Source organism: Bos grunniens, chromosome 15 (genome assembly GCF_055505025.1).
Source record: "Bos grunniens cultivar Pamir isolate PY7600 chromosome 15, Bosgru_T2T1.0, whole genome shotgun sequence".
Taxonomy (NCBI): Eukaryota; Metazoa; Chordata; class Mammalia; order Artiodactyla; family Bovidae; genus Bos; species Bos grunniens.
In genome coordinates, this window is record NC_141179.1 from 45,431,529 (window position 1) to 45,455,503 (window position 23,975).

The following is a 23,975-nucleotide window of genomic DNA, read 5'->3' on the forward strand; positions in this document are numbered from 1 at the left end:
GAATGTTCAAACTACTGCACAATTGCACTCATCTCACACAGTAGCAAAGTAATACTCAAAATTCTCCAAGCCAGGCTTCAACAGTATGTGAACCATGAACTTCCAGATGTTCAAGCTGAATTTAGAAAAGGCAGAGGAACCAGAGATCAAATTTCCAACATCCATTGGATCATCAAAAAAGCAAGAGAATTCCAGAAAAACCTCTATTTCTGCTTTATTGACTATGCCAAAGCTTTTGACTGTGTGGATGACAACAAACTGTGGAAAATTCTTCAAGAGATGGGAATACCAGACCACCCTATATGCCTCCTGGGAAATCTGTATGCAGGTCAAGAAGTAATGGTTAACCTAGATGTCCATCAGCAGATGAATGGATAAGAAAGCTGTGGTACATATACACAATGGAATATTACTCAGCCATTAAAAAGAATACATTTGAATCAGTTCTAATGAGGTGGATGAAACTGGAGCTATTATACAGAGTGAAGTAAGCCAGAAAGAAAAACACCAATACAGTATCTAATGCATATAAATGGAATTTAGAAAGATGGTAACACTAACCATGCATATGAGACAGCAAAAGAGACACTGATGTATAGAACAGTCTTTTGGACTCTGTGGGAGAGGGAGAGGGTGGGATGATTTGGGAGAATGGCATTGAAATATGTATAATATATATGAAACAAGTCACCACTCCAGGTTCGATGCACGATACTGGATGCTTGGGGCTGGTGCACTGGGACGACCCAGAGGGATGGTATGGGGAGGGAGGAGGGTTCAGGATGGGGAACACATGTATACCTGTGGCAGATTCATTTTGATATATGGCAAAACCAATACAATATTGTAAAGGTAAATAAAATAAATTTTTTTTTTAAAAAAGCAATGGTTAGAACTAGACATGGAACAACAGACTGGTTCCAAATATGAAAAGGAGTATGTCAAAGCTGTGTATTGTCACCCTGCTTATTTAACTTACATGCAGAGTATGTCATGCGAAATGACAGTCTGGATGAAGCAAAACCTGGAATCAAAACTGCTGCAAGAAATATCAGTAACCTCAGATATGCAGATGACACCACCCTTATGGCAGAAAGCAAAGAAGAACTAAAAAGACTCTTGATGAAAGTGAAAGAGGAGAGTGAAAACCTGCCTTAAAACTCAACATTCAGAAAACTAAGATCATTGCTTCTGGTCCCATCGTTTCATGGCAAATAGATGGGGAAAAAATGGAAACAGTGAGAGACTTTATTTTCTTGGGCTCCAAAATCACTGCAGATGGTGACTGCAGCCATAAAATTAAAAGATGCTAGCTCCTTGGAAGAAAAGCTATGACCAACTTAGACAGTATATTAAAAAGCAGAGACATTACTTTGCCAACAAAGGTCTGTCTGGTCAAAGCTATGGTTTTTACAGTAGTCATGTATGGATGTGAGAGCTTGGTCATAAAGAAGGCTGAGGGCCAAAGAATTGATGCTTTCGAATTGTGGTGCTGGAGAAAACTCTTGAGAGTCCCTTAGACTGCAAGGAGATCAAACCAGTCAGGCCTAAAGGAAATCAACCCTGAATGTTCACTGGAAGGACTGATGCTGAAGCTGAAGCTTCAATACTTTGGCCAACTGATGTGAAGAGTTGATTCATTGGAAAAGACCCTGATGCTGGAAAAGATTGAAGGCAAAGGGAGGAGAGGGTGACATAGCATCATGGACTCAGTGGACATGAATTTGACCAAACTCTGGCAGACAGTGAAAGACAGGGAAGCCTGGCGTGCTGCAGTATACAGGGTCACAAAGGGTCAGGCATGACTTAGGTATTGAGCAACACCACCACCAGAGTCAGTACACTTAAATTTACTTTCTCAAATTGGTATAAAAAGTACCCTTCAACTCCTATCCTTATTGGGTCCTGGACTGATAATCAACAGTTTGCCAACTAGCCCGAGGACTACACTTTGAGTAACAATAGACTGTGCTTTGTTTCTGCTTACTTACTCATAGTACTCCATGGCTGTTTCCTCACCACCTCATACCCTCAACTCAACAGTCTACAGAGATAAAATTAGAGCCTTGGCGGTACTGACTCTTGTTGCATCTCCCACAAGCTTTCTATTCAGCAGGGGTTTTTTTGTCCAAGTCTCTGCACAAGGCTTCCATCCGGGTCCTCAGATCCTTTTGTTACACCTGGACCTTCTGTTTATGTCACGTTAATGACACACGTGGCTCTACAGTCATTTCTGGAGAACAAATCAAAGAACCTTTTCCTCAAAGGGGAAAACAATAACAGTCCTAGGGGATTTTTCCATATTCTATGAGAGCCCTTCTTTTCCTCCCAACACACACACACACACACACACACACACACACACTCACTCACTCACTCACTCACTCACTCACTCACTCACCCAGCCTCATCTTCATAGCATCTTCATAACAAGGAAACATAACTATGCTCCTTAAACAAGGGGAGCTGTCAATGATTTTCACTGTCAGATATTCAGTGCACAACTACCATAAAAGTAAATAGAAAACATTTACTTTATAAAGTTCTCTTCAGAATTCAGCAACAGCAATTCTGATTCTGAAAGGTGAGTACGATAGTCATGGCTTTTGTTTAAATGAATTTTTGTTTGTTAAATGGAAAATTAAAGATAAACCTTCACCAGCGTTATCTCTTGACTCCTGCAGAAACTATGACCTTAGAAAGATTTAAACGGAAGAATGGTCAGTCTGTGCACCCAAACCAGGCTGCCCAGGAGTCCCCAGAATGCACAGCCAAAGCCACTGCTGAGCTTGTGTAACTGCGACTATGAAAAGGAAATCAGGAAGAAATCACCTGATGTTCACATTGTATGAGGCTTATAGACTTATGCCCTCTATTCATCATCAAAACAATGCATGCAATGAGGGAAAGGATTGGGGAGAGTCAGAATCTCTGACTCAGGTGAGCAAGCATGAATGTAATGCCAAAATTAAGAGCTCTAGAAAGATCCCTAGGTAGCCAATGGAATTGAAGGGAAGGGGGAGAAGCAGCTTCATATTATGCATATGACTGTGACTGGTAGAGCCCCAAACAGAGAAGGCATCATATACTGTACTTCTGACTTCTTTTGGATCTGCAAAAATCTTCTGACATGTGTTGAAAGAAAAATTATATTATGATTCTCATCAAAAAAATTCTTAATCAAAAATAGTTCCTTAGCTCTGATGCATAACCAAACCCTTTTGAGTACTTTGCAGATATCATTTCTTTTAATTTCACAACAAAGCTGCATTACAGGGACAATTATTTCCATTAAACAAACAAACAAAACAAAACTGGGGGTCCAAAAGATTTAAGTGTCAGTGTAAGTTAAAACAGCTGAGCACTGGGAGGCTGGGCATCTGGGTATTTTTGTTCCCAGTCTCCATGACTACTGTCAGCACACATTTTGAAGCTCGCGCTGTGCACAGTGAAGGCAGGGTTGGCCCCATGAACTCTGCTTGAGTCAGAAGGCAGAGCACAATCCTATTTAGGACTTTGCCTCATTCCTTAGACCAGGGTACGTTCAGAGAGTGACAAGGAGAATTGTGAGGGATCTGAAAAGTATGCCTCAGGTGGAATAGTGAAGGATCTATGGATGCTTCATTTTCGAAAAGGAGAATGCTGGCTGTGTTCAAACATTTCAGTGTTTTGATATAGAAAGATTGTTTGTACCATTAAAGTCATGGGGGATTAAGTGATAAGATTATAAATATATTTTTCACGATAGAGCTAACACTTGTGGTGATTAGCTTTCCTGTCACTAGAGTAATTTAGATGCACTTAATGAAGACTATTCAGAACACAGTTTTTAATGAGCTGTAGGTTCTCAACCATTGATTCATTATATTTCACAATTCATTCTGTCAAAGAACTAAGCCCCACTATTGTAAAGATTAAATGCTTTCTCATTCTAAAGTAAGATATTTTAAAATTTTAAGATAAGACATTCAAAGATACTTTGGTGCATATATTATTATTTGTGTCAAATATTCCAAACCTTAAGAACTGAAATGTCATTAGCAGAAAAATGTCTTTCTTTGAAAATCAGAACCAAAAATAGTGGAAATTTTCAATGTCATGTTAGCATGGCTATTAAAACCAAGGAGCATACATAGCGAGACACATTTAGAAAAGTGATTAGAAATAGGTTATAAAGCTCCATGAATACCATATTAAACAGTTTGAAATATAGTATATCCAGTATTTCAGTTATGAATAGTACTTGGGAAATCAAGAAATATATTATTGATAATGCTAAGTAAAAATGTAAATTACTGTTGTTTAGTCACTAAGTCATGTCTGACTCTTTCGCAACTCCATGGACTGAAGCCCACCAGGCTCCTCTGTCCATGGGATTTCCCAGGCAAGACTACTGAAGTGGATTGCCATTTCCTTCTCCAGGGGATCTTCCCAACTCAGGGATTGAACTCCTGCCTCCTACATTGGCAGGTGGATTCTTTACCACTGAACCACCAGGGAAACCCCAAAATGTAAATTATAAAATGTAATATATAATATGATTACAAATATGTAAATACTACTTGCAAATGCTACAAAATTAAATCAAAATGGATTGTGAGGCACAATTAGAATTAAGGATTTGTAGGTGAGTCTTTCTACAGTTAGCTAATTGTATTAAAAAATTAAAAGAAAATGCAAACAAAAAAATTTGTAAAACTGTAGAAATTACCAGAAGAGATTGATATTTTGCTGAAGAAAAGATGTGCATAAGTGAAATGTTCAGATCACTAAAATGAATTTCAAGTAACTTTTTAAATTTTATAATACTTTAAATATATACTATTTTCTTATTCTGATAAATACAACTTTCTTTTCCAACTTTCACTGAACCTTTAGTATGCCCTGAAACCATTGCCTTGGATTGCAGTATTTCTCCATCTTCCCTTTTAAATTATCATTAACTCCTCTTTCTCAGGACTGCTTTAAGACATAGGAACTTAGCCTTTGTCACAACATAATGGCAAAACATGAACAGGGTACTAAACTCTTTAGTGAAAATGCAGCCAAATACTCAACAAAACAATGAACACAGTTTAGGACATTGGTTTATCACAAATCATGGGGATGCACTTATCTTAATGGACAGTGTGTATTTCCTTTGAATTATGGATTAAGAAAAATGTCTAGGAATGGGATTATTTTTAAAATTTTATTATATTTTGTAATGCTGTCCTCCCAATTCTATATCCAATTTGTAAGATTACTAGTTCTGATAGTAAAAAATTTGTAAACAGTTAAATGTCCAAATTTAGTGGATGATTAATTAAATTAAGGTCTAGTTACTCAATGCACTATCATCTCAAAAATGATGTTTGAAGAATAATAATGTGATCAGATTTTATACTGAAATGCCAAGTAAAAATAGCAGTATTGAACTTTTATCTGCAATGTTATAAAAGCTCAATTAAAATGCATCCAAAGGGAAAAATGCCTGGAAATAAATTACCAAATTTATAATAGTTGACTTGTGTGACTATATTTGAAAGCTACGTTTCTTTTGAATTTTCAAGTGTTTTTCACATACATGATTACATAATTATTATTTAGAAACACACAAGCCATTACTTATACCATTATTACAGACTTTCAATACACTAACAATATCTTCACTGTTATCTCTATAAGACCTTAGCCACAAGACCTGGTTTCTCTGGACAGGGAAACTGTATTCTTCTCTGGCTTCCTATAGCACATTCACTATACTAATCATGCATTCATTTATTAACAAGTCTTTCTTCAGGACATTTTGTTCCCAAGCTCTAGTTACTTGCAATACTGAGATAAAATACACACTGTTGTTGAGGAGAATGTGTATAAACTGGGGATAGTGAAATTTGAACATGCAAACAACAACAAAAGTCACAACCTAGTATAAATAATGGCAATTGTTTACATTTCAGGGTCTCAACTAAAGTAGGGAGCCTAGCAGTGAAATTGTGGAGATGAGTAAATAAAATTGGGAACTAAATTGTAGATAGAATCAATAGGATTTTATTAGATGTGGTGCAAAGAGAGACAGAAGGTAAGATTGGGTAGATTATGGTGTCATTCTACAGACATAACGCATAGGAAGAGCGGTCCAAGGAAGGATGAGTTTGGTTTGGAGGAGGCTGAGTTTCAGGTATTAATTGGATTTCCAACTGGAGACTTCTAAAGAACAACTGAAACATAGATCTGGAATTCGGGAGAGAGATCCTTGTAGGTGTCAAGATTGGAGAGGTGTTTTAACATAATTAATAATAAAAAAAAAGAACATAATTGAGATCCTGGAAAGTGAGGTTGAACCCTTCTCCTTTTATGCAAAGAGGAAACACACACACAAATCCTGTAAAGCACTATATTTACAGGCAGCGCAGAAGAGGAAATCACTCTGAATGAGTTTGTGGAATAAGCAAAGAGAACTGAAAATGTGTAGAATGAGTGCATAAAAGAAATGAACATTTCCCTCAACAGAAACAATTCCCAGAGGACATGGAGGCTGGAAACCACACCAGCGTGACGGAGTTCATCCTTTTGGGGTTAACAGAGGATCCTACACTTTGTGGCATCTTCTTTGTGCTATTTCTAGGCATATATGTTATTATTTTAGTGGGCAATATCACCATAATTATTTTAATAGCAAGTTGTTCCCAACTTCACTCCCCTATGTACCTTTTCCTTGGCCATTTGGCTTTTGTTGACATCGGTTGTTCTACATCTGTCACACCTATGATGATTATAGGACTTCTTAGACATAGACTAGCCCTCCCAGTTGCTGGCTGTGAAGCCCAGCTCTGTTCTATGGTGATGTTTGGGTCAACTGATTGCTTCCTGCTGGCTGTCATGGCCTATGACCGCTGTGTGGCCATCTGCTTGCCCCTTTTCTATTCCACCCGTATGTGCCCCAGAGTGTGTGTCCTCTTGGTGGGGGGTTCCTATCTCGGTGGGTGTGTCAATGCTTGGACATTTGGTAGTTGTTTATTGACTCTGTCTTTCTGTGGACCAAATCAGATAGATCACTTTTTCTGTGATTTCTCCCCTTTGTTGAAACTTTCCTGCTCAGATGTCTCCACTATTGAAATTATCCCTTCCATCTCTTCTGGATCTATCCTTGTGATCACAGTGTTTGTCATATCTCTCTCTTACATCTGCATCCTCAACACCATCCTGAAGATGCGCTCCACTGAAGGGAGACACAAGGCCTTCTCCACCTGCACTTCTCACCTCACCGCGGTCACTCTCTACTATGGAACAATTACCTTCATTTATGTGATGCCCAAATCCAGCTACTCAACTGAGCAGAACAGAGTAGTGTCTGTATTCTACACAGTGGTGATCCCCATGTTGAACCCCCTCATCTACAGTCTAAGGAACAGAGAAGTAAAGGAGGCCCTGAGAAAGGCAATGGTCAGAATATATTCTTAGGATCCATTCTTAACATTTCAGGTGACCTATAAAATTTTTTGTTTACCAATATCACACTTCAGTTCAGTTCAGTTCAGCCCCTCAGTTGTGTCCGACTCTTTGCAACCCCATGAGTTGCAGCACTCCTGTCCATCACCAACTCCCGGAGTTCACTCAAACTCATGTCCATTGAGTCAGTGATGCCATCCAGCCATCTCATCCTCTGTCGTCCCCTTCTCCTCCTGCCCCCAATCCCTCCCAGCATTAGAGTCTTTTCCAATGAGTCAACTCTTTACAGGAGGTGGCCAAAGTATTGGAGTTTCAGCTTTAGCATCATTCCTTCCAAAGAACACCCAGGGCTGATCTCCTTCAGAATCGACTGGTTGGATCTCCTTGCAGTCCAAGGGGCTTTCAAGAGTCTTCTCCAACACCACAGTTCAAAAGCATCAGTTCTACCTGACTTCAGGCTCTACTACAAAGCCACAGTTATCAAGACAGTATGGTACTGGCACAAAGACAGAAATATAGATCAATGGAACAAAATAGAAAGCCCAGAGATAAATCCACGCACATATGGACACCTTATCTTTGACAAAGGAGGCAAGAATATACAGTGGATTAAAGACAATCTCTTTAACAAGTGGTGCTGGGAAATCTGGTCAACCACTTGTAAAAGAATGAAACTAGAACACTTTCTAACACCATATACAAAAATAAACTCAAAATGGATTAAAGATCTCAACATAAGACCAGAAACTATAAAACTCCTAGAGGAGAACATAGGCAAAACACTCTCTGACATACATCACAGCAGGATCCTCTATGACCCACCTCCCAGAATATTGGAAATAAAAGCAAAAATAAACAAATGGGACCTAATTAAACTTAAAAGCTTCTGCACATCAAAGGAAACTATTAGCAAGGTGAAAAGACAGCCTTCAGAATGGGAGAAAATAATAGCAAATGAAGCAACAGACAAACAACTAATCTCAAAAATATACAAGCAACTCCTACAGCTCAACTCCAGAAAAATAAATGACCCAATCAAAAAATGGGCCAAAGATCTAAATAGACATTTCTCCAAAGAAGACATACAGATGGCTAACAAACACTTGAAAAGATGTTCAACATCACTCTTTATCAGAGAAATGCAAATCAAAACCACTATGAGGTACCATTTCACACCAGTCAGAATGGCTGCGATCCAAAAGTCTACAAATAATAAATGCTGGAGAGGGTGTGGAGAAAAGGGAACCCTCTTACACTGTTGGTGGGAATGCAAATTAGTACAGCCACTATGGAGAACAGTGTGGAGATTCCTTAAAAAACTGGAAATAGAACTGCCTTATGATCCAGCAATCCCACTGCTGGGCATACACACTGAGGAAACCAGAAGGGAAAGAGACACGTGTACCCCAATGTTCATCGCAGCACTGTTTATAATAGCCAGGACATGGAAGCAACCTAGATGTCCATCAGCAGATGAATGGATAAGAAAGCTGTGGTACATATACACAATGGAGTATTACTCAGCCATTAAAAAGAATACATTTGAATCAGTTCTAATGAGGTGGATGAAACTGGAGACTATTATACAGAGTGTAGTAAGCCAGAAGGAAAAACATAAATACAGTATACTAACGCATGTATATGGAATTTAGAAAGATGGTAACGATAACCCTGTGTACGAGACAGCAAAAGAGACACTGATGTATAGAACAGTCTTATGGACTCTGTGGGAGAGGGTGGGAAGATTTGGGAGAATGTCATTGAAACATGTGAAATGTCATGTATGAAACGAGATGCCAGTCCAGGTTCAGTGCACGATGCTGGATGCTTGGGGCTGGTGCGCTGGGAAGGCCCAGGGGGATGGTATGGGGAGGTTGGGAGGGAGGAGGGTTCAGGATGGGGAGCATGTGATTTTTTTTTTAAAAATAAAATTAAAAAAAAAATAAATAAATAAATTAAAAAAAAAAAAAAAAAAAAACAAAAGCATCAGTTCTTTGGCGCTCAGCTTTCTTCACAGTCCAACTCTCACATCCATACATGACCACTGGAAAAACCATAGCCTTGACCAGACAGACCTTTGTTGGCAAAGTAATGTCTCTGCTTTTGAATATGCTATCTAGTTTGGTCATAACTTTCCCTCCAAGGAGTAAGCGTCTTTTAATTTCATGGATGCAGTCACCATCTGCAGTGATTTTGGAGCCCAGAAAAATAAAGTCTGACACTGTTTCCACTGTTTCCCCCATCTATTTCCCATGAAGTGATGGGACCAGATGCCATGATGTTAGTTTTCTAAATGTTGAGCTTTAAGCCAACTTTTTCACTCTCCACTTTCACTTTCATCAAGACGTTTTTTAGTTCCTCTTCACTTTCTGCCATAAGAGTGGTGTCATCTGCATATCTGAGGTTATTGATATTAGGACCTACCAAATATAGCTTAACTAATTGTTTCAATTAAAGTCATACTTCTTTCATTTTATGTATTTGTACACCAAATGGGAGATGCCTTGAAGTCAACAACAATAGCAGCAATATTTGTCACTGGTATTAATACTTGTAGATGCCTTTGCTCCTTTAATTTTTGTAGCAAACAATAATAACTTGCACTTTCTATGTGCCAACCCTGTTCTAAGCATATTATGTATATTAGCTGGTTTGTTCCTCACAAAAATCATATGAAGTAGTACTTACTACTTTTATTTTACAAATGAATCATGTACAGAGTAGAATGCCCCCAAGTCATGCAGCTAGGAAGTTGTGGGACTAGTCTTTGATTGTAGAAAGTCTGGCTGCAAACCTACAATATTTCCCATTTGATTTTCATAGCAATCTCATGATACTGGTATTATAAATACTTCAATTTACAGATGAGAATGTTGAGTCTTAAAGAGATCCATAGTTTGTTCTGGAGACAAGTCCTCCATGCACTTGACCTACACTATAAGCCACAATCAGTCCAAAGACTTGAGCACTGTTATTGATTTAGAAGACTTGAGCAAGGTAATCAAGCCTAAGCTGTTACTTTGCATCTAAATTCATTTTCCTTTTCCAATATACTTTGAAAACTCTGAGTCCATTTCTTTTCCAATTAAATTTTATAATGTTTATCAATTTCTACAAAACATTAACATTTTTATGCCTGTGCAATGAATCTATAGATCATTTTAAGGGAGAAATGACATCTTAACTTTTGATGTTATTGTAAACAACACTAACTTTGAATTTTAATTTACCTTAATTTTTAACTCTTTTAGTCCTACCAGACAGTTGATTTTTGTATATGGACCTTTTAAATACTGCTCCTTTTTGAAATATTTAAAAAATTTTTCTAGGGTCATTTGCAGATGAACACTTATTTCTTCCCTTAAATCTTTTAGGTCTTTTTGCATTTTTATTATTTACTGTATTTTTTGTTGGAATATAATTGGCAAATAAGACCATATATTCTAGGTGTACAATGCATTGATTTACTGCATTTGCTGCTGCTGCTGCTAAGTCACTTCAGTCATGTCCGACTCTGTGTGACCCCATAGACGGCAGCCCACCAGGCTCTCCCGTCCCTGGGATTCTCCAGGCTAGAACACTGGAGTGGGTTGCCATTTCCTTCTCCAATGCATGAAAGTGAAAAGTGAAAGTGAAGTCGCTCAGTCGTGTCTGACTCCTAGCGACCCCATGGACTGCAGCCCACCAGGCTCCTCCGTCCATGGGATTTTCCAGGCAAGAGTACCGGAGTGGGGTGCCATCGCCTTCTCCGTTACTGCATTTACATATTGCAATATGATTTCTACCCAAGCATAGCTAAAACTTCTATCACCTCACATAATTATCATTTATTTTATGTGGTGAGAAAACCTAAAATCTAGAGTCTTAGCAACTTTGAAGTTTGTAATGCAGAATTGTTAACAATCAATACGGTACTGTGCATTAGCTCTGCAGGATTTAGTACTATGTACCTGTTCTACTTTGTATCTTTGAACAACGTATCTCCAGTTACCCTATTTCCTAGCCTTTGGTTATCACCAGCCTAGTCTTTGTTTTTATCAGTTTGGCTTTTTTAGATTCCACTTATAAGTGATAGTGTAGTCCGTATGAGTGCATGCCTATTCAGTTGCTCAGTTGTGTCCAACTCTTTGTGACCCCGTGGACTGTAGCCCACCAGGATCCTCTGTCCATGGAATTTTCCAGGCAGGAATACTAGAGTGGGTTGTCCCCTGAGGAACTGGATGGGGAGGGAGGTGGGAGAGGGGTTCAGAATGGGGGACACATGTACGCCCATGGCTGATTCATGTCAATGTATGGCAAAAATCACTAAAATATTGTAAAGTTATTAGCCTCCAGTTAAAATAAATTAAAACTTTTTTAAAAAGAAAAAAAAAAGAATATTAGAGAGGGCTATCATTTCCTACTCCAGGGGATCTTCCCCACCCAGGGATCAGACCTGCATTTTCTGCATCGACTCTATTGGCAAGTCTTTACAACTGTGCCACCTGGGAAGTCATAGTCTGTATAGTTTGATTCTTTTCCTGTCTGACTTATTTCATTTCGCATAATGCCCTCAAGTTGTATTCATGTTGTTACAAATGACAGGATTTTCTTCTTTCTCAAGGCTGAATGATATTCCATTGTGGTATATAGATTTATCACAACTTTTTATCCATTCATCTGTTGACTGGCACTTTGTTATCATATCTTGTCTATTGTGGAATAATGTTGCAATAAGAATGGGAATGTAGGTGTTTCTTTGAAGTCCTGTTTTTCTCTCCTTTAGATATATATAGCCAGAGGTGGAATTAATGGATTACATAGTGGTTATATCATTGATTTTTTGAAGAATCGTCATACTTTTGTCCATAGTGGCTAAACCAGTTTACATTGCCACAACAGTGTATAAATATTTCCTTATCTCTGTATTCCTGCGACACTTATTATCTCTTATCTTCTTGACAGCCACCCTAACAAATATAAGGTAATATCTCACTGTGGGTTTGATCTCATTTCTCTTTCCCATTGGTCATGCGGAGGACTTGGGATTTTCAGTTTTTAAAATTTATTTATTTATTGGAGTTCAGTTGATTTAGAGTATTATATTCATTTGAGGCATTCAGTATTTTTATAGCTCATACTCCACTTAAAGTTATTACAAAACAATGGCTATATTTCTCTGTTCAGTACAATATATTCTTGTTGCTTATTCATTTTATACCTAGTAGTTTGTGTCTCTTAATTCCATACCCCCATCTCTACACTCCTCCCTGCCATGGACGGTAGCTCACCAGGCTCCTCTGTTCATGAAATTCTCCAGGCAAAAATACTGGAGTGGGTAGCCATTCCCTTCTCCAGGGGATCTTCCTGAGCCAGGGATGAAACCTGGGTCTTCTGTATTGCAGGCAGATTCTTTACCATCTGAGCCAGCAGGGAAGCCTGTACATTACATTCTTGTTGCTTATTCATTTTATACATAATAGTTTGTGTCTCTTTCCATACTCCTATCTCTCCACTCCTCCCACCCTTCTCCCCACTGGTAACCACTAGTCTATTATCTATATCTGTGTGTTCCTGTTTTGCTATATACTTTCACTTGATTTGTTTCACATATAAGTGATAACATAGAGTATAAGTTTTTCTCTGTTTAACTTATTTCACTAAATATAATGTTCTCTATATCCATGTACATTGCTGCATGTGGCAAAATTTCATTCCTTTTTATGGGTGAGTAATATTCTGCTGTTATACATATCCCACATCTTCTTTTTTCATTTTTTTCATGAGAACTTAGGTTGCTTCCATATCTTGGCTATGGTAAATAATGCTTCTATGAACACTGGGGTGTCTGTATCTTTTCAAAGTAGTAATTTTGTTTTCCTTGGATATATACTCAGCAGTGGAATTACTAGATCATATTGTATTTCTATTTTTAGGTTTTTCAGGAACCTCCATACTGTTTTCCCCATAAATCTTGAGAAAAATTCAGTGCCATCTGTGCATGCCGTCCATGCAACAATGGTTTTTTTAAAAAAGATTATTTAATTGTAAAATGCATCTGGAGTGGGAGGACAATAAATGAAACATATTCATTATGTTTTTATGCTTCTTTGAGTGGAGTGATTCTGAGAACTTGACACAGTGCATGTAGGGACCCTGAAACTATATCTGGAAGCATTATGAGATAGAACGGTCTTAATTATGATCATGAGGCTTTTCAAGGAAGATGGCTCCTCTGCCAGGCTCTCTTGGGATCCTCTGTGAATACCTGTGAGGATTATGCTCACCAGAGAGAAACACCTGGTACCTATGCTGGCATGGTGACTTTTCCACTTATCGTGTTCCATGTGGTTGTTTTGTATAATAATAAGTCATTACTTTTGGTTCTGTGATTATATGTTTTCAAATAGTCTTTTATCTTTTTAAATAAAATAATATTATAATCTGTGTCTATCGATTCCCTTGTCTTAACACTTAATGGTTCTGCTTCTCTTGTTGGTTGTTTCCACTGGCTCCTACTATATGTTTGGTATCTTGTTTCCTTTGTGCTGGTCATTACGTTTCAATGTGCACTGGTTACTGTATTTTGATGTTTGGTAGAACTGTGGAGAAGGCAACGGCACCCCACTCCAGTACTCTTGCCTGGAAAATCCCATGGATGGAGGAGCCTGGTGGGCTGCAGTCCATGGGGTCGCTGAGGGTCGGACACAACTGAGCGACTTCACTTTCACTTTTCACTTTCATGCATTGGAGAAGGAAATGGCAACCCACTCCAGTGTTCTAGCCTGGAGAATCCCAGAGATGGGGGAGCCTGGTGGGCTGCCGTCTATGGGTTGCACAGAGTCGGACACGGCTGAAGTGACTTAGCAGCAGTAGCAGAAATAACTGAGGCTCAAATTGTTTGTTTGCTTATTCAATTCACCCTGAGGTATCACCTATCCTTGATCACTTATATCCAAGTTCAAGGCTTGAGGCTTTCTAGATCTCTAGAGATCTGAGAGATCTGTGTAAAACCTGGTCTCTGAGCATTTCTGTTCATCCTGAGGATATATGGGAGGTTGTAATCATAATTCTCATCTGGTTTTGTCCTAGGCATTGATGTATGCTCCCCCCATCACTAAATGCAAACCTGGATTGGTAACACTCCCTTCTGACCTGTCAAATTCTTCAACTGCTGAAGTGTATGTGAGTGTTAGGTTTACTTCTCTGGGTTCTCACAGTTCCTGGGGAAGCAATTCCTTCTTATCCTGTAACTTCTACTGTGATATTTAAGATATCTGAAGCATCCTATCCTTTGTTTTGGTTATGCTCATCATGGGATTGATTCAAATTACTGACCCTGCCATAATTGGAACAGAAGCCCCCAAAGTAAATTATATGCATGTGAGTGGATGATTAGACTTGCACAAATGTACACAGGTAACACTAAATAAAACAGGCGGTGAATGTCCTCATCCTTGCTCAGATGTTATCTTTTCAATGAGGTCTGCAGTGACACTTCATGCCCTGGCATGTTAAGCTCCATTACTATGTCTGCTTTTTCTTTTTCCACAGCACAGACTTCAAATAGTCTGAATCACTAACTTGTTAGTTTTACTGTCTCTCATGCTATGAGATAAATTCTATTAGGGCAAATATATTAGATGCTTGTCACTTATATTTCCAATAGCCCATGACTATCTCTGGAATATAAGAATAGTTCAGAATAATTTTTGAATGTATGAAAGAATAAATAACTGAAGGAGATGACAAATGCCCCATGAGTCTGTTAGCAAATATATAGAACCTGTGTCTAAAACATGAAAGAAGAGACAGGAAAGGTCAATAAATGCAGTTGTTGTCAGCATATCAGTTCGGTTCAGTTCAGTTGCTCAGCAGTGTCTGACTCTTTGTGATCCCATGGACTGCAGCACACCATGCTTCCCTATCCATCACCAACTCCTATAGCTTGCTCAAACTCATGTCCATTGTTCGGTGATGCCATCCAACCATCTCATCCTCTGTCATCCCCTTCTCCTCCTTCCTTCAATCTTTCCCAGCATCACGGTCTTTTCCAATGAGTTAGTTCTTCACATCAGGTGGCCAAAGTATTGGAGCTTCAGCATGAGTCTTTTCAGTGAAGATTTAGGACTGATTTCCTTTAGGGTTGACTAGTTTGATCTCCTTGCAGTCCAAGGGACTCTCAAGTCTTCTCCAACACCGCAATTCAAAAGCAACAGTTCTTTGGTGCTCAGCTTTCTTTTCTGTCCAACTCTCACATCCATACATGACTACTGGAAAAACCATAGCTTTGACTAGGAAATAAAAACAAACAAACATAGCTTTGTCAGTAATGTCTCTGCTTTTTAATACCCTGTCTAGGTTTGTCATAGCTTTTCTTCCAAGGAGCAAGTGTCTTTTAATTTCGTGGTGCAGTCACCATGTGCAGTGATTTTGGAGCCCAACAAAATAAAGTCTCTCACTGTTTGCATTGTTTCCTCATCTATTTGCCATGAAGTGATGGGACCAGATGCCATGATTTTAGTTTTTTGAATGTTGAGTTTTAAGCCAACTTTTCACTTTTCACTTTCTTTTACTTTCATCAACAGGCTCTTTCAAGAGCACATGGAGGTCAATTAAACCTCTCCAAGGGACAGTTACAAAATCAGGGGGGAGACAATCCAGTTCCTTCCCGCTTACTGAGTAGAAGGTAAACCTAGCAATGAAAAAGTCGCTCCAACAGTTTGTTCCACTCAGTCTTTGAAGAGTTTAGAACCCCTGCTTATTCCCAGAGAGAAGTCATCTTTGAACCTGACTGAATTCACAAGTCAGTCAGAGACTTCTCATGTTCTTCCTTGGGGACCCTCTATATGGTGACTGGAGCCAGAGACTAGGAACATAGGCCAGAATTTCTGGATCCATAGAGTCCATCCTTATCATATGAGCTTCCCACAAGAACATCTCCAAAAGCTTTCTGACTCCGCTTTGTCATTTCCTCTCAGAATGTACACAGGCAAAAGTATAATGATCTCACTCATTACTGAATAAACTGCAGTTGAAAATGGACACAGGCTTAAAGGTCTGGAGGTACAATTTTGGAAAAATTATATGAATGACATTTTAAAACTATTTTCAGAAGATGAAATTTTTTTCATGTGACTGATGTGTTTTTTGTAATTAAAATTTGATTTTATTTCACTAAAGGTAACTAACTATAGGTCTCCAACTTAAAATTAGATATCTGAAACTTTATTCCCTACCTTTACTAAAAAACTGCTCCCTGGCTAGAGACATGGAATAGATATATTTAAACCACAGAGACTCAATTTCCTCTTTTTATTATCTTCATGGCATATTATCATATCAAATCCTATGAAATAACAGGCTTCACTACAAACGTATTTTTCTGCCAAGCTCTCTTCAGAGCCCCCTTAATCTCATTGTTCCTGAGGCTGTAGATGAGGGGATTCAACATGGGGATCACCACCATGTAGAACACAGACACCACCTTGTTCTGGTCAGTTGAGTAGCTGGACTTGGGCATCACGTAAATGAACGTGATGGTCCCATAGAACAGAGTGACTGCTGTGAGGTGGGACGTGCAGGTGGAGAAGGCTTTGTGGCGCCCCTCGGTGGAGTGCATCTTCAGGATGGTGATGAGGATGTAGATGTAGGATACAGCTATGACAGTCACTGTGACCACAATGATGGAGCCAGATGTAAATGAGGTGACAGCTGCAGGGATACTGATGTCAGAACAGGAGAGTTCAACCAAAGGAGTAAAATCGCAGAAAAAATGATTGACTCGATTTGGTCCACAGAAGTGTAAAGAATAGAAGCAAATAGTAAAAGAGCAAGCATTGAGAAAACCACCAGTGTAAGACATTATGAGTAACTGAATACGGACTTGGGTGGACATTTTGGTGGAATAAAGCAGTGGGCTGCAGACTGCTATGAAGCGATCATATGCCATGGCAGCCAGAAGGAAGCTCTCAGTTGACCCAAAGAAAACACCTGAACCGAGCTGGATGGCACATCCAGGATAGGAGATGGTATTTCTTTCCACTAGGAAGTTTACAAGCATATTGGGTGTAACAGAAGATGAATAGCCCACGTCAACAATGGCTAAGTGGCTCAGGAAAAAATACATAGGATGATGGAGCTGAGACGAGATTCTGATAAGAAGATTTATGCTGAGATTCCCACATATGGTCATCAGGTAGATAAAGAGGATGATCATGAAGAGGATGACTCGAAGGACTGGATCATTTGTTAAACCCAATAAAATGAACTCTGTCTCTGCAGTGTGGTTCCCATGTATCAGGGAATACATCAGGTGATGTAGCTGCTACCCAAATGAACCTGTGATGGAACAATACATCAAAGAAGCTATAAATTTGATTATTTCATTTTCTATTAATATAGTACATATACAGAAATTGATTACAGATAAAGATATTAAAGAATCAAAGCATATTTACATGTAATCATGAGCCTACTTTATTTTTTAAATTGTTTTCAGCTTAAGTTCCCAAAAACTTCTTGAAATAATGGCTTTTACCTTTTGTATTATATTTTTTCCAAAAATGTGCTTAAAGTAAACTTCGAGTCAAAGAACAAATAATATATGATAGATGAAAATAGCAAAAAGGATAGGTGAGTAAGACATAAAATAGGAAAAAAATTGTGTAGGGTTTTATACTAAAGATGAGTAATTTAATAGCTAACAATTATTACATGCTTACTAAAGTGCAAGATAGGGTTAAATTTTTATATTTATATGTTTATCATTTATCATATATAGCCTATGCTTATATTTTAGTCTATATTTATAGTGTAATTAGTGTATATACATATTTAGTGTGTGATATAGTCTGTTATTGTTTGTTGTTTAGTTACTACTTAATGTTCGACTCTTTGAGGCCCCATGGACCATAGCCTGCCATGCCCCTCTGTACATGGAATTTCCAGGGCAAGAATACTGGAGCAGGTAGCCATTTCCTTCTCCAGAGGATCTTCCCGACCTAGGAATCGAACTTGCATCTTTTGTATTTCCTGCAGATGGATTCTGAGCCACCTGGGCAACCCAATATATAGTCTATGTTTTCACGAAGTATTAATTAATGACTTTCATTATTTATGAGTAAATGGAGTCTGAGAAGGCTCTATAAGTTGCACTATGTTGTTTAAAAGTAAAGTCAGAATATGAAGCCCAGGAATGCCTGACTACCCATTCCTTTAGTTGTTGTTGCTTAGTCACTAAGTCATGTCCAACTCTTTGTGATCCCATGGATTGCAGCATGCCAGGCTTCCCTGTCCTTCACTATCTCCTGGAGTTTGCTCAAACTCCTGTTCAATGAGTCAGTAATGCTATCCAACCATCTCATCCCCTGTTGCCCCCATCTCCTCCTGCCCTCAATCTTTCTCAGCATCAGGAACATTTACAGTGAGTCAGTTCTTCACATCAGGTGGCCAAGATACTGGAGTTTCAGCTTCAGTATCAGTCCTTCTAATGAATATTCAGAGTTGATTTTTTTTAGGATTGACTGGTTTGATCTCCTTGCTGTCCAAGGGACTCTCAAGAGTCTTCTCCAACACCACAATTCAAAGGCATCACTTTTGTGGCACTTAGTCTTCTTTATGGTCCAGCTCTCACATCTGTACATGAATATTGGAAAAACCATACCTCTGATTATACAGACCTTTGTTGGCAAAGTGATGTCTTTGCTTTTTAATATGCTGTCTAGGTTTGTCATAGCTTTTCTTTCAAGGAACAAGAGTCTTAATTTCCTGGCTGCAATCACCATCTGCAGTGACTCATTTAGTAACTATGCAGTAAATAATTACTGATCATAAAGTCTAATACACCTGACAATGAGTGGACAACAGATTATCCTTTAAGCCTTCTGGCAGTTATTTGGAGAAGAGATACCTAGTTAGTTATATATTTCATGATATCTATCAGTTAAATTTTTTTGAAAGGAGAAATAGAAGTGTTCTTGACACTGTAACAGAAACAAATTTCAAATATGAATAAAGTTACTACTGTAAATTTGTTGGATATTTTTAAATTAAAAATAATATTGTTTTAACAACTAGTTTGAAATATCAATGTAATCACTATGCAAAAATCATGATTGATATTTAGCACATAATTTATTCAGATACATTTATTCAAACAGATCAAATCACTTCCTACTATAACAGCATTTGGACTTTTGTAGAATGAAATATTTTCAACATAATATGAAGATAAATAAAGCGTGTTTGAAAACTTGAGAATTATCACCCAGATAATGATCCTCATGTCCAAATTTTCTGACCTATATCTTGAATGAAAGGTCCTTCATCTTACCCATGATGTGATAATCTTGAGGCTAAAGCATCAGAGATGTTCACAATATCTTTCCAAATTTAAAACTTAAATTCAAGTCTTTAAACATCAATAAATGCTCAAGCATCTCTGGTAATAAATATATTAGAAGTATGTTGGAGTGCTGAATTTGGTGAATGTTGAAAGACCATATCACTTTCCATCTTATGGATTGATAAACAAGGGATCCTTGTTGTGGACTATGCCTGTTAATTCACATAAAATTGATGGTGGAAACAGCAACTCAGCCTAAGTTGCTTGCTACTAATAATCGCTTGATTATATCTGCCCTGTTCCCCAACAAAACTTGTGAGTATATTAATATTAATAACCAAGGAGTAGAATATTCTCATGGAGAAGAAAATGGTAACCCACTCCAGTATTGTTGTCTGGAGAATCACATGGACACAGAAGCCTGGTTGGCTACAATCCACAGGGTCACAAAGAGTCAGACATGACTATAGTGACTTAGCATGCAAGCAGAATGTTCTCAAATGATAAATGAAAATAAATATATCTGATTCATTAACAAAAGCCAAAATCTTACCTCTTAGAATAAGAGCTCATTCATTTGCAACAAATCATAGCTGTTGTTATAAAGCTATCTTCAGTTTTTGCTTGCCTTTGGGGATAAATCTCTGGAGATTCTTGAGATTCAAATGTGAATTTAAAAGCATGTGGAACATCATGTTCTATAGCGGATATTGAACATCTCAATTCACATGCAAAGACAACTAATCTTTTAAGTGTTATCAATTCTCAAGGGGTTAATTTATTCTTTTACTTCTATTTAGGTGATTATATACTTTTCTATAGCCTTCTATCAGAAAGTATAACAACTTTTCCTAGAGATAATATTGGTTTCAAGTTTTCTTTGACATTTCTGATTAAGAAACACTTGATACTAAACTTGAGGTTTAAAAAAAAAAAACTTAGATTTATCCATTCAATATGTGATTTTTCCTTCCAAAAGTTTATTTATTTATTTATTGGCTGTGCTGGGTGGGTCTCACTGTTGCAAGCTTTTCTCTAGTTGTGGCTAGTGGGAGCTACTCTCTAGTTGTGTACAAGCATCTTTGCAGTGGCTTCTCTTGTCGCGGAGCATGGGCTCTAGGGTGGGCAGGCTTCAGTGGTTGCAGAATGTGGGCTCAGAAGTTGCGGCTCCCAGCTCTAGAGCACAGGCTCAATGGTTGTGGCACATGGGCTTAGTAGTTCTGCTGCATGGATCCCTTTCAGGATCAGGGATCAAAACTGTGTCTCCTGCATTGACAGGCAGATTCTTCAGGACTGAGTCACCAGGGAAGCCCTCAATATATGTTTTTGATAAGTATTTTGTGCATCTATAAAATATGCTATTAACTACTTTGGGGGAATATGTGGTGGAATTTGATATAAAGTTGAATTTAAAATAGTCAAGTGGGCCTTGGGAAGCATCACTATGAACAAAGCTAGTGGTGATGATGGAATTCCAGCTGAGCTATTTCAAATCCTAAAGATGGTGCTGTTAAAGTGCTGTACTCAATATGCCAGCAAATTTGGAAAACTCAGCAATGGCCACAAAACTGGAAAATGTCAGATTTCACTCCAATTGCAAAGAAGGGCAATGCCAAAGAATGTTCAAACTACAGCACAATTGCACTCATCTCACATGCTAGCAAAGTAATGCTCAAAATTCTCCAACTGAGGCTTCAACAGTACATAAACTGAGAACTTCCAGATGTTCAAGCTGGATTTAGAAAAGGCAGAGGTACAGAGATCAAATTACCAACATCTGTTGCATCATAGAAAAAGCAAGAGAAGTCAAAAAAAAATCTCCTTCTGCTTCACTGACTATGCCAAAGCCTTTGACTATGTGGATCACAACAAACTGTGGAAAATTCTTAAAGATGTTGGAATACCAGACCACCTTACCTGCCTCCTGCAAAACCTGTATGCAGGTCAAGAAGCAGAAGTTAGAACCAGACATGGAATAATGGACAGTTTCCAAATTGGGAAAGGAGTGTGTCAAGGCTATATATTGTCACCCTGTTCATTTATCTTATATGCAGAGTACATCATGTGAAATACTGGGCTGGATGAATCACAAGCTGGAATCAGGATTGCTGGAGAGATATCAATAACCTCAGATATGCAGATGACATCACTGTTATGGCAGAATACGAAGAGGAATTAAAGAGCCTCTTGATGAAAGTGAAAGAAGAGAGTGAAAAAACTGGCTTAAAACTCAACATTCAAAAAACTAAGATCATGGCATCTGGTCCCATCACTTCATGGCAAATAGATGGAGAAGCAAAGGAAACAGTGACATTTTCTTGGGCTTCAAAATCACTGCAGATGGTGACTGCAGCCATAAAATTAAAGGAAGCTTGCTCCTTAGGAGAAAAGCTGTGGCAAACCTAGACAGCTACAAGGGGCTTCCCTTGTAGTGTAGCTGAGCTGGTAAAAAATCCATCTGTAATGCAGGAGACCCAGTTTGATTCCTGGGTCGGGAAGATCCCCTGGAGAAGGGACAGGCTACCCACTCCAGTATTCTTGGGTTTCTCAGGTGACTCAGTCAATAAAGAATCTGCCTGCATTGTGGGAGACCTGGGTTCAATCCCTGGGTTGGGAAGGTCCCCTGGAGGAGGGCACGGCAATCCACTCCAGTATTCTTACCTGGAGAATCCCCATGGAAAGAGGAGCCTGGCGGGCTACAGTCCATGGGGTCATAAAGAGTCAGACATGGCTGAGTGACTAAGCACAGTATAGACAACACATTGAAAAGCAGAAACATTACTTTCCTGACAAAGGTCCATATAGTCAAAGCTATGGTTTTTACAGTGGTCATGTATGGATGTGAGAGTTGGATTGTGAAGAAAGCTGAGTGCCGAAGAATTGAAGCTTTTGAACTGTGGCATTGGAGAAGACTCTTGAGAGTCACTTGGACTGCAAGGAGATCAAGCCAGTCAATCCTAAAGGAAATCAATCCTGAAATATTCATCAGAGGGACTGATGCTGAGGCTGAAGCTCTGGCCACCTGATGCAAAGACCTGACTCTATGGAAAAGACCCTGATGCTGGGAAAGATAGAAGGCAAGAGTAGAAAGGGATGACAGAGAATGAAATGGTTGAATGGCATCACTGACTCAATGGACATGAGTTTGATCAAGCTCTGGGAGATGGTGAAGGACAGGGAAGCCTGGCATGCTGTGGTCCATGGGGTTGCAAAGAGTCAGACACGACTGAGTGACTGAACAACAATCATATGAAGACTAAGAAAATAAAAGCCTTGAAAATCATGTAGAGAATTACAAAGTAAAAGTGGACAAATTTCAGATAAGCACCTATGTACACCTTATCTTTGACAAACAAGGCAAGAATATACAATGGAAAAAAGATAGTCTCTTCAATAAGTGGTGCTGGGAAACCTGGACAGACACAGTAAAGGAATGAAATTAGAATTCTTCCTAACAACATATACAAAGATAAACTCAAAATGGGTTAGAGACCTAAATGTAAGACCAGAAACTGGAAACTCTTAGAGAAAAACACAGCAAAACTCGATATGACATAAATCACAGCAAGATCCTCTATGATCCACCTCCTAGAGTAATGAAGAGAAAAAACAAAAATGAACAGGTGGGATCTAATTAAACTTAAAAGCTTTTGCACAACAAAGGAGACTATAAACAAGGTGAAATACAGCCCTCAGAATGAGAGAAAATAATAGCAAATGAAACGACTGACAAAAGATTAATTTCCAAAATATATAAGCAGTTCATGCAACTCAATACCCGGAAAACACACAACAGAATCAAAAAGTGGGCAGAAGACCTAAACAGACATTTCTCCAAGGAAGACATACAGATGGCTAATCATCACATGAAGAGAAGCTCAACATCACTTATTATTAGAGAAATGAAAATCAAAACTACAATGAAATGTCTTCTCACACCAGTCAGAGTGGCCATCATCAAGAAATCTACAAACAGTAAATGCTGCAGAGGGTGTGGAGAAAAGGGAATGCTGTTGCACTGTTGGTAAATTGATACAGCCACTATAGAAGACTGTGTGGAGATTCCTTAAAAAACTAGGAATCAGTTCAGTTCAGTTGCTCAACCGTGTCCGACTCTGCGACCCCATGAATTGCAGCACACCAGGCCTCCCTGTCCATCACCAACTCCCAGAGTTCACTCAAATTCACATCCATGGAGTCGGTGATGCCATCCAGC

The 23,975-nt window shown here is 38.6% G+C and overlaps 2 protein-coding genes and 1 pseudogene across 3 annotated transcripts in view; 2 read left to right on the plus strand and 1 right to left on the minus strand.

Annotated features, from left to right (window-relative positions):
• Window positions 1–23,975, plus strand: part of OVCH2 (ovochymase 2) — a 276,389-nt gene that overhangs the window by 139,668 nt on the left and 112,746 nt on the right. Inside the window, exon 2 of one of the 2 annotated variants that reach the window (XM_086340230.1) lies at window positions 14,506–14,598. The exons of the other annotated variant lie outside the window; for it this stretch is intronic. Coding sequence (XP_086196356.1) covers window positions 14,512–14,598 — 87 coding nt within the window. The 5' untranslated portion in view covers window positions 14,506–14,511. The remainder of the gene's footprint in view (window positions 1–14,505; window positions 14,599–23,975) is intronic. 2 annotated transcript variants of the gene reach the window in all.
• LOC147357815 (olfactory receptor 5P1-like) lies at window positions 6,499–7,459 on the plus strand (annotated as a pseudogene).
• LOC147357816 (olfactory receptor 5P76-like) lies at window positions 16,763–17,725 on the minus strand. The gene has a single exon (XM_086341925.1). The coding sequence runs from the start codon at window positions 17,723–17,725 to the stop codon at window positions 16,763–16,765; it is 963 nt and encodes a 320-aa protein (XP_086198051.1).